General features: G+C 33.6%; 1 protein-coding gene across 1 annotated transcript in view; it reads right to left on the reverse strand.

Annotated features, from left to right (window-relative positions):
- Nucleotides 1–10,717: 10,717 nt before the first annotated feature.
- LOC142353157 (uncharacterized) overlaps nucleotides 10,718–18,511 on the reverse strand; it is a 34,726-nt gene continuing 26,932 nt past the window's right edge. The window contains exon 4 of the mRNA XM_075405367.1: nucleotides 10,718–10,876. Coding sequence (XP_075261482.1) covers nucleotides 10,768–10,876 — 109 coding nt within the window. The 3' untranslated portion in view covers nucleotides 10,718–10,767. The remainder of the gene's footprint in view (nucleotides 10,877–18,511) is intronic.

The raw sequence follows: 18,511 nt of genomic DNA on the forward strand, positions 1-18,511 counted from the left end.
AAAAAAGGAAAAATAGAAAATTAAAAAACAAAAGGTTGCATTTTTTGTTTAAAACCTCATGCAAAAAACGGCATTTTCGAAAGAAAAATTATTCTAGTAAAATTTGTTTTTGCAAAAAAAAATATTAAAATTAAAATTTTACATTAAAAAACTCAAAAACAGAAAAAATAGGAAAAATAAAAAACAACACAAGTTGCATTTTTTGTTAAAAACCTTATGTAAAAAACGGCATTTTTGAAAGAAAAACTATTCTAGTAAAGTTTTTTCTTGTTTAAAAAAATAATTTAATCAAAAATTTTGCATGAAAAAAGCTTCAAAAACTGAAAAATGTTAAAACAGAAAAATAAAAAAAGTCATCAAGATTTATATTTTTGTTAAACACATTATGTTAAAATGACAATTTTCAAAAAAATTATTTTAGTAAAAAAGATTTGCATTTAAAAAAAAAGCTTCAATTCAAAACTTCACATTAAAAAACTTCAAAAACTGACAAATGAAAAAAATGAAAAATAGAATCCTTTTGTAAAAAAAACACTTTTTTGAAAAAAATGGGATAGTAAAAGAATATTTTTTTCAAAACAGTAAAAAATTATGCAAAAGGTTTTCAACTTTTTTAAAAAATTGTAAATTCTATATATTTACAATTAGAGTATCTGTATCTAAAAATTCCTGCCAAAATTACTTCTTTAGAAAGACCAGGTAATCTATTATCAAAGGCAGCACGCTTATTGCAACATTCTGATGGGAAAAGTTGCTGCTGGAATTTGCTTTGAAATTATCAATGTAATCGCTTTGCATCATCCAGTATCTGCTGCCGGGAGTGTATTGCAGAAGCCAAAAAACCCGCATCTTTGATGAAACAGATCTTACAAAAACAAGCCTTTTTCGTCGTTAACCATCATTTTTGAGAAAAAAAACAGATATTACAAAAACAAGCAGTTTTGACATAATTTTTAATTCAAAACTGAACTTTAAATAAAAGTTAATTTCGAAAGTGTATTTTAAAAACAAATTTTAATAAATTATAGCATCAAAGTTTCAATTCAAAAGCATAAATGAAATTCAGCTTTTTCTGAGTTTTAAAACAGAATATTACAAATTTACCAGTCACTTGGTCATCTCAGGAAATAATAGTTTTAGATCTGAAATTATACCGGAAATATAAACAAATGATCAAAGAAATAACATCTCAGCCTGTTGGTTTAGTTACTATACAACTCAGCAGCTCGTCTCAATTTGCGCGATGGAGGACCCATGTTGTCTTCGTTTTCATCACTATCTGGATTTTTAATTCCCACTCTTTCAGGGTTACTGACAGCAGGAGCCCTTCTCTTGACAGTCTTTTGTCTACAAGACGCTGGTTGCTCAGATTTGAGGGAAGTTTTTTCAGGTATTTTTTCGCTTGCTTCATTAGATAAAATATGATCATGGTAATCTGTATAATCATTGAGTACAGTACTAAGGATGGTTCTGGCGGACTTGATTAAATTATTTTCAACAATCGATGCTCCTTGTACTTCGTTCATTGTATCTTGTCCAGTGTCCGTAGAAAAAAAAACGAAAAAGGGACTGCCTTGTCAGATTTTTTGTTGTCTAACTTGGGGTCAAGTGCGTTCTCTTCTTCTTTACTTGCGATAACACTCTCTGTCAGTGAACCATTGTCCCACTCGTCACAATCCCGATCAGGTTTCTGCTCCTGCAAATTGTCATACTCGTCAGACACACATCAGAGAAATTTAAGTTCTCTTTCTTCCTCAGAAAATCCTAATTGGTTTTCACACATTGGTCTATAGGACAACTCATAATCACAGAATTGTGCACGCACTGATCTGCTCAGTTCCATGTTGTCTGAGACTTGCAAAGTTTTATTTTTGATGTTGTTCTTGTAGAAGTCTACAGTTGTCTGATTGTATGGAACAGAGACTCCAGGCAAAATCTCGATTGCAATAATGAAGACCAGAAGCTGCCTCGGAATTGGGAATGGAGGATCAGCTACCCAGCCGAAGCACGTCTTCCTCTCCTTTATAATTGCTACATCATCATTGAAATCTGGGAAGAAGAAGTGGGCCTTAAGGTTTTTCGTTCAATTTCACAGATTTGAAATTCATTATTCCAGCCTTTTTTTAGGTGAAGGTGGTTGAACTCCTAAATGAACTGAAGTTTAAGATATTGCAAAATCTTTCTCTCTGAAGTAGTCTCACGCTATTTGCGAACGAGTACGTTGATTATAATAGCCATTTGTTCGTTTTTTCTGGTCTGTTCCCATTTTTTTATCAGAAGTGACTTACCTGGAATGAGAAATAGGAAGATGTCCTAGAGATGTGAAGAATCTCCACTGAAAGGTTTATAACTGAAAAAATTGGTTTGTAGGAAAAGGAGATTGAAATTGTCTCTAGAAAAAAAACGAAAAAGTCTAACTACAGCCGAGTTGCCGAAGAGAAGGAAAAGAAGCAGAGTGAGTTGGACTTTTGTTTGTGCACTACAATAAAAAATGACATCATTATGATGCAATAGTGACGTAATCATTACATTATTATGCGTAAGACTTTAAGCACGTGAGCTGTGTATGCTTTGATAAATAAGAACAATCATATCGTAAGTAGTATGGTTTAATTTTTGTTCACATGAGTTCAGTGATCCCATACAATACCTAGGTATCCGTAATTGTAGCAATCATATGACGTAGCTGGAGAAAATTTGGCTCCAAAGAGGTCAGTGGCCCTCCTACAAAGATGACATCACCTAATTGTTGTAATTGTGAAGATACTAGGACGTAATTGTTAAATTACTATGATTAAACAATTAATGACTAATTTTGGACAATAGTAAATAATTCGTGACAAATTTGTGCTCATTAAATCTATATCAATCACCTGACACGATTCGTTTTTACAAAAGATGATCTCAAACGTTGATGTTTTTAAGGTCACTAAATTGGATTGTTATTAAGAACTTAGAGAAATACAGATGATGGTAAGATTGTCTAATTTTTGATATACTTTAGATAAATACTTGATACAATTTTGTTATTTAGCTCAGAATTTGGGTATTTGTGACAATACTAAAAAAATGGGTAGAATTTGGTTGAACATTGACAAGATTTTGCTACTTTGTGGTAAAAATGGGTATTTTTTCAAGATTTGTGTCTCTTTGTGTGGCATGTATTGGGATTATTTTGCTAGAACTGTGTTTTTTTTCGCAGGAATTAGGTTTTTTTTTGCAAAATGTAGTAGATTTTGGTAATAATTGGGTATTTTTTGCTATGAATTGTGTAATTTTGGACTAGAAACAGATTTTTTTGGGCTAGAATTGTTTTTTTTTTGGCAACAGTTTGATATTTTTTGGTAACCTTTGGAAATTAAAAAGAACTGAATATTTTTTACCAAAAAATTTTTTTGGTTTCAGGTTTCAGAATCTAAAACTTCAAAAAAACACACTTGTCCTCTTTTCACGACTTTTAAACTATGTCGATTAGATTCTGCGTTAAAAATTAGGCTATAAAGATGTACTGTAACACACAATTCCAAAAAAAATAGTTTGAGGTTTCAGGTTTCAGAAGCTGAAACTTCGGAAAAACCAAAAAGTGTAACTTCTTAGCGTTAAAAAATTGCCATCAAATGCTTTGTTTAAAAACAACATATAGAGAGTTGATATAGCATACCATTCTCAAAGAAATTGTTTTGTAGTTTGAGGTTTGAGAAACTAAAACTTCAAACAACCCAAACCCATAATCTATAATTGACCGTGAAATTACCACCATTGAACTCCACTTCGAAAAATACCCTCTAAAGTTGTACTGTAGCATACATTTTTGACCAAAAAAATTTTAGTTTGAGAATTCAGAATCTGAAACTACGAAAAAAACAAAAAATTTTCAGTGATGGTTTTCTGTGCTTTAGTATTTTTCAATGAAATCTGTGTTAAAAATATTTCATTCGATTATTAGAACAACCTTATTTGAATTTTTCAAAGGGTTTCGGATTTTTGAAACTGAAACTACCGAGAAAAAACCAGAAACTACCAAAAGAAAATAAAAAGATCGGTTTCTTGCATGCTTTCACATCATGAGTAAAAAAAATTGAAAAAAAATTGACATTTTCAAAAAAATCTTTCAAGAAGTTTTTTTTGAAAAACTTCCAACAAATTGACATTATTGAAAACAAAACGTCATTAATTATCGAAAATTGAATATTTGAAAAAATTTATGCGTAAATGAAAAGTTTGAAAGTAAAAGTTCTGCAGATATATTTTATTAAGTAGATAAGATTTAGTGAAGTGCATTAGAGCGGATGCATTTCCCTGGGGTAATTAAGATAATTACCCCTGGGTAATTACGATAAGATGACAGGTCTATTGTTCTCACTCTCTTTTTAGGTACATCTTTGGAAATTGGACGAAAATAGGCTATACCTAATGTTAATACATAGGTACATCCTTTTACCCCCCCCCCAGCTCTGCTCGCCTACTACTACTAACGGCATCTTCCCAGTCGGCTGTTATTGCGCTCCTCTTTTTTCACCTGATGCAAAGTCCACGTGAAAAACAGCGTAAGGTCATTATGCTAAAAAAAAGCGAAAGCCCAGAGTAAATTTAGTGTTTTTTTGCATACAATGTGCTGGAAGAGCGCAAAATTTTAAGCTAAGCAAAAGTTAACAAGTAGTTCTACGCCTGTGATCTTTTTCAACCATTACCATTTTAAGCATGGACAAAAAATTTTACACCGCAAACGGAAAAGATCCTAAAGTTTGTTGGTAATATAAAAGCGATTGTGAGCGAAAGAGAATCAGAGCCTTTGCAGCGTATAGTTGTTAAGATGTTTTACCAAGATCCTGGAGGTCCGGTGTTAACGCCCCTGTGGGGTCAATTTTTTTGCACCCAGAAAATATTTCTCAATTACGCCCCCTAAAATTAAAATTTACCTGCTAGTCATTCGAGAGCAACTCATCCGACGTTAGTCTGTTTGTTTTTTTGTTTTTTTTTGTGGAATTTTGGACTTTTTGTTTTAAATTCCGTGATAGAGTTGGTGACCGTCTTGTTAATTTCGAAAAATTTTAATTCTGGTTTCTGAGCCTTATTTTGCATTTGCCCGAATTGTTCTGAGTATTGTTAATTGCTCTAAGAAAATTTATTGCTCTCTGTGAATATTGTTAGTTGCATCTTTGGATAGGGGCTTCCTATTTGATTTAGATGTTAACAATATATTCAATTGGAGCAAACTGATTGTCAAAGTTGTTTCCCCCAAATTGTTTTAAATTTATGATTTTGTATCGTTTAGTTTTTAAGTGATTCAAGATGGCTTCTCATAGTGATCAGGTTTTTGTTGAGTTTTCAGCTTATAGCTATTTATGTGCATTGAGGAGAATCGTTTTTGTCTCATTTTTGAGCGACGTATTTTGTTACTCAAATTTTTGTTTTGTTCAGCGATTGAACTCAAAAATCAAGTTGGGCGACGTCAGGTCATCAAATTTTCAAATGATAATTTAGAAAGAAGTTGTTGATTAACAAACGTGGAGGGCCTTGTTGATCCATTTTGCATTCCTTTCGTAAATTTGAAGATACTGATTTTTTGGAGCGCAACTGTCCTTTTATTAATAACAGCCCTCATCTCAGCCGGGTATTATAGAGGCCCTAATTTTACGACTCGAAGAGGAGTATTGGAGAAGTGCTTTTAATAAATTATAGTGGAGTGAATTTCGATGCAAGAAATGAAACGCTTGAAAAAATCTGTATTCGTTTGGATGGGGAAGAAACAAATGTTTTATTTTACTGCCGTAAGTGGGATTTGAAAAAAGACGATTATTTTTACGGTGTTTTTGCATACCAAGTGAGTGCATTTTTGTTCTCCATAAACTTTTAAAACCATAATTTTTTTACCGGTTGCAGTACTCGATTTTTTTTATGTTTTTTTGTTCTGCGAGCACTTTATTATTCTTCACTTCTTTTTGCACAAATGATTTTTTTCTTTGGTTTTATGTAATATAAAAAAATAGTTAATTTCTTTTTTTCAAGCGGTTTAGAGCTTATTTTGTTTGTTAATTCCCCTTAGTGGTTTAAGTAGGTACTATTTTTTTCAGGGTTGTGTTTTGTTGGTTTTTTTCGAGTCCTGTCCGGAATTTTTCCTGCTGTTTTTATCGAAAGATATTTGCTCCGCTTTACCGTAAGGCACAGCTTCAGTTTTGCGAAGTCTTATCGACTTTTCTAGACCAGTTTTTTATTCTTTACTCATTCTGCTCATAAGCGATTTTAGACAACAATTGCTCTGCAAAGCAAACTAAAATGATTGGAGTCAATAAATTGATTAAAAAATATAATAAAATTAGTAACAGTCTAAAATGAAATCAATAATAGAGACGGGTTAAATCCGTAAAATCCATTTTAGATGTCCGCTACTGGAACTTTGTTCTTATAAGTCTTAGTAGCATCTCTGCTTATTTGCTTTGGTATATTCCCTGTATCCTCTCATTAAGAACCAGGAGTATTTCCATTTACAAAAATGCTTCAAAATAGTTTGCACTTAAAAAAATATTTTTGTACAAAGATCAATGTTAATTATTTGCTGTCAAACAAAGTTTGTAGGAATTATAAAAGTTCTGTGGTCTTTTTAATATACGCAAAGCGATAGCTGAGACCATTATTGCCCCTTTCTGTTTTTTCGTCAACAGGATTTTCCTTGCGACCATATGACATCAGTCACTACTTCAAATCTGCTGTTTCATTCGTTCATGCAACTTCAACTGAATTTAAGGGTATTTAAGGGCAGCTGATAGAATCAATAATACGTTAAACATATTCTTAAAAAATACAGCAGCGCAGCTTTTTTTAAAAAAGTTTCTTTTTTGCTGTTTATCTCTTACATCTTTTTGAGACCGCTGATCTACGAAGCTACTGCGGCTATTTTGTGGCCATCTGCCAGCTGTTTTGTGCTATTTTTCGCTTGACCGATTTGTGTCTGACCTATTTGACTTTTCGTTCTTAAATAGGATAAACAGGTGGCGCTCGGAGGGCTTTAAGATCTCTTAGAGCCCTAAGCCTTGCTATACTCTAAGGATGCAGTTCACCAAAACTGTTTTGAGGAGACAGTTTCATTGTATGATGGGCGGTTTTTAATCTTAAAAGTTTGAGATCAGTTACCCCCATTAACCCTTAGGCACCATCCATTACCCCCTCCTCATCACGCGCAGTACTCACATTCTATACCCTCCTCCTGTCAATTTGAACCCCCCTCCCCCCTCATCTAGCCTTAGTAACCCTAACCCCCATAGCTTGAAACCAACCTTCCTACCCCATTTCAGATCCCTATCACCCTCATGCCTTCTCCAATCCCTTAGTTACCCTAATCCCCTCCCTATTGTTAGCATCCTTAAGCCACATCTGGCTACTACTGGAGCCAACTGCTTGTCGGTCGTTCGAGAGCAATTCGCCTGACGTTAGTCGGTTGTTTTTTTTTCTGTTCTTTCAATCGGAATCGGTGTTATGTGAATCAGTGGCGGCTATTTTCCGGCAATCTCTCGGGTACTGTTTACTGATTAACGCCTGATATCGAGATTTTAATCGTCTTAATGTTTTGTTTTTAAAGTGATAGAAATGTATATTTTAAGTTTCTGTACTTTATCGGAAACGGCAATATTTAGAGGAAATTAATAGTCGACAATCAATATCGAAAAGTTTGCATCCTTGAACAAATACAGCACCTTCAAAAGTTTTCGACCGGTCGACCCACATCTACACTGTACCTGAAATAAATTTTAAGTTTCACAACTTAGGTTTATAAGACAAAACCTGAGTTCGAATCATACCATTGATAAGGACTTTCAAGAAGTTGGCATTGAAAGAACTAAAAACTTTGACTCTTGTATGTTTCGACTAAATACAAGTTGTTTGCTTCGCGGAACAACTTGATGGAACTATGGTTAAACTCCAGGGTTAAATGAAATCCAGGGCCTTGTTGATCCATTTTGCATTCCTTTCGTAAATTTGAAGATACTGATTACTTGGAGCGCAACTGTCCTTTTATTAATAGCAGCGCTCATCTCAGCCGGGTATTATAGAGGCCCTAATTTTACGGCTCGAAGAGAAGTATTGGAGAAGGGCTTTTAGTGAATTATAGTAGAGTGAATTTCGATGCAAGAAATGAAACGCTTGAAAAAATCTGTATTCGTTTGGGTGGGGAAGAAACAAATGTTTTATTTTACTGCCGATTTGAAAAGACGTTTATTTTAACGGCGTTTTTGCATACAAAGTGAGTGCATTTTTGTTCTCCATAAACTTTTAAGGCCATAATTTTTTTACTGGTTGCAGTATTCGATTTTTTTTCAGTTTTTTTGTTTTGCGAGCATTTTATTATTCTTCACTTCTTTTTGCACAAATGATTTATTTCTTTGGTTTTATGTAATATAAAAAAATAGTTTTTCAAGCGATTTAGAGCTTATTTTGTTTTGTTAATTCCCCTTAGTGGTTTAAGTAGGTACTAATTTTTTCAGGGTTGTGTTTTGTTGGTTTTTCTTTGAGTCCTGTCCGGAAATTCTCCTGCTGTTTTTATCGAAAGATATTTGCTCCGCTTTACCGTAAGGCACCGTTTCAACTTTGTGAAGTCTTATCGACTTTTCTAGACCAGTTTTTTATTCTTTACTCATTCTGCTCATAAGCGATTTTAGACAACAGTTGCTCCGCAAAGCAAACTAAAATGATTGGAGTCAAAAAATTGATAAAAAAATATAATAAAATTAGTAAAATAGTCTAATATAAAATGAATAATAGAGACGGGTTAAATTCTGTAAAATCCATTTTAGATGCCCGCTACTGGAACTTTGTTCTTATAAGTCTTAGTAGCATCTCTAATGCTTATTTGCTTTGTTATATTCCCTGTATCCTCTCATTAAGAAACAGGAGTATTTCCATTTACAAAAATGCTTCAAAATAGTTTGCACTTAAAAAAAATATTTTTGTACAAAGATCAATGTTAATTATTTGCTGTCAAACAAAGTTTGTAGCAATTATAAAAGTTCTGTGGTCTTTTTAATATACGCAAAGCGATAGCTGAGACCATTATTGCCCCTTTCTGGTTTTTCGTCAACAGGATTTTTGTTGCGACCATATGACGTCAGTCACAACTTCAAATCTGCTTTTTCATTCGTTCATGCAACTTCAACTGAATTCGGTGCGTGACGTCATGTTTCACTCTTAATGGAGAGTGTTTTTTTGTGTCATTCGCGTGACTAAATTTTTGGTCACACGTGACTTACCTCACTCTAAAAAATGACTAACTCACTCGGAAATGAACTTTTTCTTTATTTTAATTTTACAAAGAGGTCAAATGAGTGTGTCAGTCTAACTGAAGGGTATTTAAGGGCAGCTGATAGAATCAGCAATACGTTAAACATATTCTTAAAAAATACAGCAGCGCAGCATTTTTTAAAAAAATTCTTTTTTGCTGTTTATCTTTTACATCTTTTTGAGACCGCTGATCTACAAAGCTACTGCGGCTATTTTGTGGCAATCTGCCAGCTGTTTTGTGCTATTTTTCGCTTGACCGATTTGTGTCCGACCCATTTGACTTTTCGTTCTTAAATAGGATAAACAGGTGGCGCTCGTAGGGCTTTAAGATCTCTTAGAGCCCTAAGCTTTGCTATACTCTAAGGATGCGATTCACCAAAACTGTTTTGAGGAGACAGTTTCATGGTGTGATGGGCGGTTTTTAATCTTAAAAGTTTGAGATCAGTTACCCCCATTAACCCTTAGGCACCATCCATTACCCCCTCCTCATCACGCGCAGTACTCACATTCTATACCCTCCTGTCAATTTGAACCCCCCTCCCCCCTCATCTAGCCTTAGTAACCCTAACCCCCATAGCTTGAAACCAACCTTCCTACCCCATTTCAGTTCCCTATCACCCTCATGCCTTCTCTAATCCCTTAGTTACCCTAATCCCCTCCCTATTGTTAGCATCCTTAAGCCACATCTGGCTACTACTGGAGCCAACTGCTTGTCGGTCGTTTGAGAGCAATTCGCCTGACGTTAGTCGGTTGTTTTTTTCTGTTCTTTCAATCGGAATCGGTGTTATGTGAATCAGTGGCGGCTATTTTCCGGCAATCTCTCGGGTACTGTTTACTGATTAACGCCTGCTATCGAGATATTAGTCATCTTAATCTTTTATTTTTAAAGTGATAGAAATGTATATTTTAAGTTTCTGTACTTTATCGGAAACGGCAATATTTAGAGGAAATTAATAGTCGACAATCAATATCGAAAAATTCGCATGCTTGAACAAATAAAGCACCTTCAAAAGTTTTCAACTAAACTAAGCGAAGCAAAACAACTATCAAATTTACAGCAGCCGATATTAGAACGAAACTTGCTTTATGTGGTTCAGACAGTTTTCTCAGCAATGTTTGGGTGTGGGATCTATTTCAATAACTTCAATAATATTTCAAATAAACTTGTCAACATAATTTCTTCCAGCGGCTGATGATTTTTTCAATCTTTTGAGGATAAAGATGAGATTTAGGTTTAGCTGAGAATGGAGAACAAATATGACGTAAAAAATAGATATAACAAAATAACAAGTTGGTTTTGTTGAATTTCTGTTTCATTAAACAACGTGTTTCCTTTTACTTAACCTAGAAAAAAGTTTAGAAATCTGGTATTTAACTTTTTTGTATCAAGTTACACTGTTGATCTTAAAACTTGATGTACATCCTATACTACAAAAATGTGAAGAAAGTTGGGGGGCAGGTAGGAAACATTTGGCGCAGTTATTGATTGTTTGCTTATAATTCGGTGTCAGCGACAAGAGTTGTGATACCGACTGTTTCGGTTCCAGCTGTCGCTGCTCTCTTCAGCTGACCTCGACCCGGTCGACCCACATCTACACTGTACCTGAAATAAATTTTAACTTTCACAACTTAGGTTCATAAGACAAAACCTGCAGTTCGAACCATACCATTGATAAGGACTTCCAAGAAGTTGACATTGAAAGAACTAAAAACTTTGACTCTTGTATGTTTCGACTAAATGCAAGTTGTTTGCTTCGCGGAACAACTTGATGGAACTATGGTTAAAATCCAGGGTTAAATATAGTCAGGCACTAAAATCTTAACTAAAAGCAGCTTAACGTATTAAGTCTCAGAAACTCAATAAAGTATGATTTTACCGAGCATTTGTCTAACTTAATTGCCCGCTTAGTTGCCCTTTCGAACTGCCGAAATCTAATTTCTGCCTCTGTCAAGTGTTGACAGAAAGCGCTTAACCTATTACTCTTTGATTCTCTAAATACGTTAAAACATAAATCCTAGTCCTCGTGTTCTGCGAATAAATCTGTTGGGCGACTAACATTAATTTCCTACCCTATACTAAGGGAATCAACGGCAAAAAATAGTCGGCAATAAATCCTCGAGGGAGCGCAACGTAAGTTTTGTCGAAGTTTCATGCTCTACTTTGTCTAATTTTCTAGACATGCTTTGTCGCCCTCTCGCTCTAAGATAATCTTACTTTTGACAAAAAGCGTATTATGTTTGACAAAAAAATACTAAGCCCGTGCCTTATATACGGACTTCGTACGCAAGCGACCTCGTGTCGGAGCACTACATGCCTTTGGGAGACCATTATTTCTGTTTTAACATACTTAGCATCCTTAAGATTAACGAAGTAAACACTCATTGTTCGACTGGAATGTTAGCGCCCCATTACGCATTAGGTACGTGGGAATTTGACGTAATAAACTGTCCTAGCTAACCACATCGTAATGTTGGATTGATGAACTCCTATAAATCCTCACAATAATAGTAAGTGGCATCAGTTTGTGTTGTTCCCATGATGAAATCAACTTTCGATGAAATCAATCCGCTTAAATGCTTAAATGTCCATGTTAAAAAAGGGCTTGGATCTTTTCCTATTGTGCCCCCCAATACGTTATACGCCCCAAGTTACAGAGCACGTGCCACTGCATAGTAATTCATGTAAAAATATGGTACGTGCTTCTTGGGGGTGCAAATAATATGCACCCACTAAGCTGAGGGGACACAAACGGAAAAGATCCAACGACTTTCCTTTATAGTCCACAAAACTATTGCCCCCTTATGGCTTGTCAGATGGGATACCATGGTTGGTGACTATGCGTTAAATGACCACTAAAATGGGGCTCTAGTGGGCAAGAACCAAAGAAAAGAACTTAGAGTTTTCTCAATTGTTACTGCAAACAATCGGTTATAGGAATTTATAGGACAAAGTGATACTTCGATAAAAACTCGAACCAGAAATATTAAGTTGATTTTAAGTTGATGTTAATTATAGTTATGATTAAGTTGATGTTAATTATACAAGATTTTCTGGAAAATTAAACAACATTTCCATAACTAACCCATTCTTTGTTTCTAAAAGCAGGTTTTTGGTATTTTAAAAGTAAAGCATAGCAAGGAATTCTGCAGTTGAGAACAGCTATTCCGTGTTGAAAATTTTGCGCATTTTCGTGAGCAAAACGCTCAGCACGCAAGTAAGAACAATTAGTATACAAATATTGCGTCCCGCTTTTTCACCCTTATTTATTTAAACCCCAATCATTTTAACCCGCTTTTTTCGCCCCTTTATTTATAATTTGAACCGTATATCAGCTAACACCTCTGTCCTTTTACCCCTCTATCATTCCAGCCGGATATTTAATCTTTTGTATATAATCTTTTATATAATTAGACTTTTAAAATAGTAAAAAACAAAGAGGCTCGGTAATGCGTTCGCACATTAAGTTCCGACCCCGCTCATCTACATTTTTCACTTAATTGTCTGCCAAATGAGGAAGAGATAAAAAAAATTAACATATCAACATATCATTAAATAAACTACTAAAAGAATAAAACAATCTACTCTAGAGGGCCTATGGGACCTGTGGCTACCATAATATGGCTACCAGAAAAAACGGCAATAAAAATCATAGTTACAAATATTAATTACGACCAAAACTCCTTGTCCATTTTTTCAAAACCACTAATAACCAAATCAAAATGGCAGCAGATAAAATTTATACTCAGAAGATTAACCGCCACTTTTTTGGAACAAAAAACGTGACTTTTCCTCAATGCGACTTCGCAACAATTCGACTAGAAATGAGCAAAAGGCGCAAAGTTTATAAAAACAAAGCTGTTTTTTTAAAAAAAAAAGAGATAAATTCGAACTGATAAGAAACATTACGCATCAAATGAAATCATTGACAGAGTCTTTTATACCTCAATAGAGAGCGGCTGAGGCCTTTTATTATCCAGGATATGTCATACGACTACAAGAAGAATAACAAATACAGGCAAAAACTAAAAATTTGCACGAAACCGGTGTCCCCCCAATCAATTAAATATTAAGCTGATCACTAAAAACAATAAAAGTCTCCATTTGGAAGGTAACAACATTTGTAAATCAAAGGACGCCCATTATTGTGATACTGTGAAAAGGAAACAAAAACGGGGCAAGTAGGCAACAATCACGAAAATTGGTTTTATGAAAACTGGTTGTTCCAAGAAGAAAGACCATTTGAGGAAAATAAAACCGTTATGAAGAGAAAATTGTATTTCAATTGATAAATGATGTGAATTGTATATAGAGATGCTTAGCTACAATTTAACAGAAAAAAAATTGCAGATCTCAAAAATCTATCTCTTTGTTAAAAACACATATTTTAAATTCATAGCCAACAAAAGCTTCCGACTAAAAGAGTAAACCGTTTCTCTTGCAACTACTCGGAAAACTAATTGTGACTGTTATTAATGAGACTAAGTCATTAGACTATAAAATAACAATAAATACAAGCTGAACTAATAAGTCTCAAAAACAAATTTATGAAACCAGTTTTGAAGCCATTAAATTTATAAAATATTAACCGCGAGAATATAACATCTTCATTTGCGTCTCCTTTGACCATCTTAACGTCTTTTTATTAAACGACTATCACAAAATGACGACAAAAAGAACAACAAAACTGAAAATTATCTAAACTTAACAAAAGTCTTCTGAAACAAATTGCTAAGCCCTGAAGACATTATTTAAAACGTTTAAACAACAGAAAACTTTTTGTTTGATTCAACAAAACAATAAATAGAGATCTAAATAAAGAGGCTATTTTACGAAAATGATACAACATTGTAAAATACGAAAAAAAATGCCAACCAGAACAAAAAGGGATAAGTTGAAGAAAACTATTACTCTTTTTCTAGAAACTTATTTCGAAAGTCAAAACAACCATTAGCTATTTACCGATATTAGTTATTAAGTTCATTTGTTTATCTCTAGTTGGCCACTGAGACCTTTAGTTACACAAAATTTGGCATATGACAACAAAAATTAACAACAAATAAAGGGCAAAAATAAAAAACTCTACCAATTTCTGCAAGAGAACGGTGTCGCAGCTCTTCAAACTATATGTTATGAAAACAAAAAATATGTTCAGCTTCAAATGTTGTAAGGATTTTTTCAGTTAGATTGTTAAATAATGTTAAAATTTACAAAAGAAACAAAAACAACAGCTAAAATGGAAAATTATGCACAAGAATCAGAAAATATTGTATGAAAACTCAAAAGCAAGAAATTCTTCTGTTAAAACAATCGGCCACAAAATTAGTTTGAATTTCATTTAGAGGAAAGGTTGACCTGTACTTACTGAGAATAAGCAAAATGTTGACTGAAATAATATAAAAAATTGACAAGTTCAAAAAATCACAGAAATTTCCTTAAAACATACATTCAATAACAAAAGAGACATTAGGTAACAACCGAATGAACAGAAAAGGTTCACTTGCACCTCTTTAGGAAGAAATTTAGATCTTTGAGTGGTTAAACTTAGAAATCAGACTGCCAAAAGAATAACAATTGAAGGCAAAAGACAAGAATTCAGTTAAATTCAAAAAAAAACGTCCTCAAAGCCAAAAAAACACCTTTGGTTCTCTGAAAACAAACTGTATCTACATTCGGCTTCAAATTTACGTGAATTGAGGTTGTCTTTAACGGAGCCGTGAATAAAAAATGTGGTCAGTAATTAACATTAAAAACCCAAAGCAAAATGTTTTGAAAAAAGGCAGCATCAAAGTAAAAACCAAGAAGTCTCTGATTCTAAGAATCCATGATATTGTCGAACCTCTTTCTAATTTTGTCGCGCGCCCAGCAAACCGATCAAGTGTTCCAAATGTTTGCAAATTAGACCAATTGTTGCAATTGTTGGAATTCTTCAAATATTTAAAAAAAGAACGGTGCATTTTGTATAACTATCGAGATAAATCTTCAAAAAACGGCAAGGTTTTAATTCCCGAAGACTTTCATACGGCGCCTAATTGAAACTAGCGCTCTTTTTGAGTTTATGGAGTTTGTTTTAAGGTTTCTAGTTTCATCAAAATTTCATCAAAAGTTTCAGCCAAAAAAACTTCAATCAAACAATTCAGCAACACTCTCCTATCTCTAAATGTAACAACAACACTCTGTGGTTAAAAATGTTAATTTATTTTGAATTATATTTTCATCAAAAATTTCAGCCAAAAAATTTTTGATCATCAAAAGTTTCAGCCAAAAGTTTCAGCCAAAAAACTTCAATCAAACAATTCAGCAACGCTCTCCTATCTCTAAATGTGACAACAACACTCTGTGGTTAAAAATGTTAATTTATTTTGAATTATATTAGCGAAATTGTGCCAAATTTAAGGAAAAATTACTGAAATTGTGAACAAAAACAGTCGAATGTTTACAAAACTATAAACCTCGATAACTCCCTGTAAAAAACGAAAATACAAAAAATCTTTTTATTTCCGTATTCTACACTGGACGGGCTTTTCAATGATACCTCTCAAAATTCTATGATGAATATATCGATCGGCCAAAATTGACTGAACAAAAAAAACGCAGTTGAGTATATAGTTCCTCCCTCCCCACTAAAGTGGGGGTCGGAACAAAAAATAAGTACTTGACCATGCCTCGCCTCGCAAGCCATGGCCGTGCCTCAATAATCTGTGGGACTTAGTTAGAAACTATCACAACCGAACATTACGTTATCGACTACGTTATCGATTACGTTATCCACTTATTTTTTAAAAAATGTGCCTTCATTTTTGACTGCTAATTGGCTGGCGGGGAAAAATAGAAGGATGAGAAAATAGATATGAACCGCAGAATCAAAATAGGTTGAGCGTATCATAGTAGTATTATTGTATTGCGAATGAGAGAGATTTATAGATCAGAAAAACTGCAAGAATGTCATTCAGAAAGTCACCGGAAAAATCAAATCATTCACTTGCACGACAGCACGATCGAGAAAAAAACCGTCGAGTAAAAATTACATGAAAAACACAACTGTAGTAGTTGCTTCACTTTTCATCCGAGAGAAATTGATCTAGGATATACAATTAGGGCCCAGCAGAAATGTTATGAGTTTTGATGAAAATTTTGTGGCTGAAACCACTTTTAACATTTTTTGAACACTTGCCTTGAAAATTTTTTGTACTCCTGCTCTAGTATTAACAGCAAGTTTTTAAATCTATTGAAGGACGTTTTTTGTATCTTCCCTGTATCTTTCCCAAGCTTTGTTAGAACTTTCTTATGAATTTTTTTTATAATTTACAAAGACTTTGCAACCCAAAATTAGGGAATACGTACCACTTATCATAAAACATTGCACTATGAAAGTACGAGAGAATTTTTTTAATGAAATGCACTCACTTAGCTTAAGAAATAGAAAAGATCCAACCTTTATGAATCCCCCTACGTATTTTTTAACCTGATATGACTGTGGTTCAATATGTTGGGGGGTCAACATCTCCAGTCGAAATACAAAACTGAATTTGTTGCTACTTTTCGACATTTCAAGCTCTTGTGAATGTCAACTACTGATAGGCTAGAGAAGATTTTAGAAAGTCTTGTTGTTTTTGAAACGTTTTGCATGGTCTTCTGAAAACAAAAATATTGTAATTTTTATTTTAAAAAATTTGGAATTTTGATTTGTAGGCTAGTTTTATTGATAATATTGTCCTTTCATTAACATCTTCAATGGACATCATCCAAGTGTTGTCGATACCAGTGGAGGTAATACAGAAAAGAACTGTAATACTTGCTGTGAATAGCGACGAAATTCATCACAAAGCACTCGCATTTCTTGGCAGTGAAAGGTGCAAAATTGGTAAACTTTTGTCAGAAATATAAATTGATCCATGAAAATCTATTTCCACCTCATCAGAATTCTTAGGAAAATCGACTACAAAACCCAGTTTCATCCACCGACATCTTGTCTTTTAGTGCCATTTGAATTCACTGCCTAACCATAACCACATAATCTTTGTGAGTTTTTAAATCAAACCACTCCATTTATTGTTTCGACCCCAATTGTGGGGGAGGAACTATTTACTCAAATGGGGTTTTTTTTTTGTTCAGTCAATTTTGACCGATCGATATATTTATTCATCGTAGAGAAATAGTGGTATCATTTAAAACCTCGTCCAGCGTAGAATTCGAAATTAAAAATATTTTTTTTTGAATTTCGCTTTTTTTTCGAGGTTTTATCGAGGTTAAAAGTTTTGTGTGGACGCGGGATATTTGACATGATTTTGTTGACTTTTGGAGTAATTTTTTTTTTTCAAATTAAGATTTTTTCTATAAAAATATTAATTCAAAATTAGACTTCACTTACACTTCATTAACAAATGAATCAATTTTGTGGATTAATAGACGAAAGGCTAGCTCTGGTCTCGGGGAAATTTACTATCAATATGAGATTCGAATTCTATTTGAGAGCTGTTTGTTTAGGAAACTTATGTATTTTTTAGCTTTTTCGGTCACTTAGAGAATACTCAGTTTTCTTTTTGAGATTTTACTAAATTTTTGTAGTGTTATGGCGGAAACGCTTTTAGTAAAAGTGCACTAGGCTGTCTACTGAGCATTAAGTGAACCTATCTAGTGCTCTGAGTGGACGGCTAATGGCTGCTAAGTCTTTAAAAATAATTTTTCGAAACTTATTTTTTGAACTGTAATCAGTCTCGGTACTGACAGGAACCCCTCTTTTTCTACTGCAACCGAAAATATTCGTTTTAATGGTTTTATTTTCTAATTATTGGTTTTTCAGACTTCGATGACGCGAGTTTCCGTTAGTTCTTATTTTCGGATATTTTGAAATAATTTTGGTTCCTTTTGAAAACTTTTTACATTATCGTAATATTGATAATATCCATTGGCTTAGAGGAGTCGTTCAATGGATCATAGATAAAATTTTCAGAGAAAAGCTTATGGTTTAAATGGCTTCGAAACTTTTTTCTCTCAATTCTCCGCAAAATTTTGAATCCCATTGCTGTTAAAAAAATAACTAAAAAAATATTTACTGAAAAGTTCATTTTTAATGGCTTCGCCAATTTTCTCTCTCTGATGAGACGTCTGATCAGCATTTAATTGAAAACTGAATGAATGATGTTACTCAATAGTGTCAGTTGATAGCGAATAGTCTTAAAACTTTTGATATTATTCGTTTCCCAAAAAAATAACCTTTTCAGTTTTTTTTATTCTTTT

This window comes from Convolutriloba macropyga, chromosome 14 (assembly GCF_964194025.1).
Source record: "Convolutriloba macropyga chromosome 14, txConMacr16.3, whole genome shotgun sequence".
Lineage (NCBI taxonomy): Eukaryota > Metazoa > Xenacoelomorpha > Acoela > Convolutidae > Convolutriloba > Convolutriloba macropyga.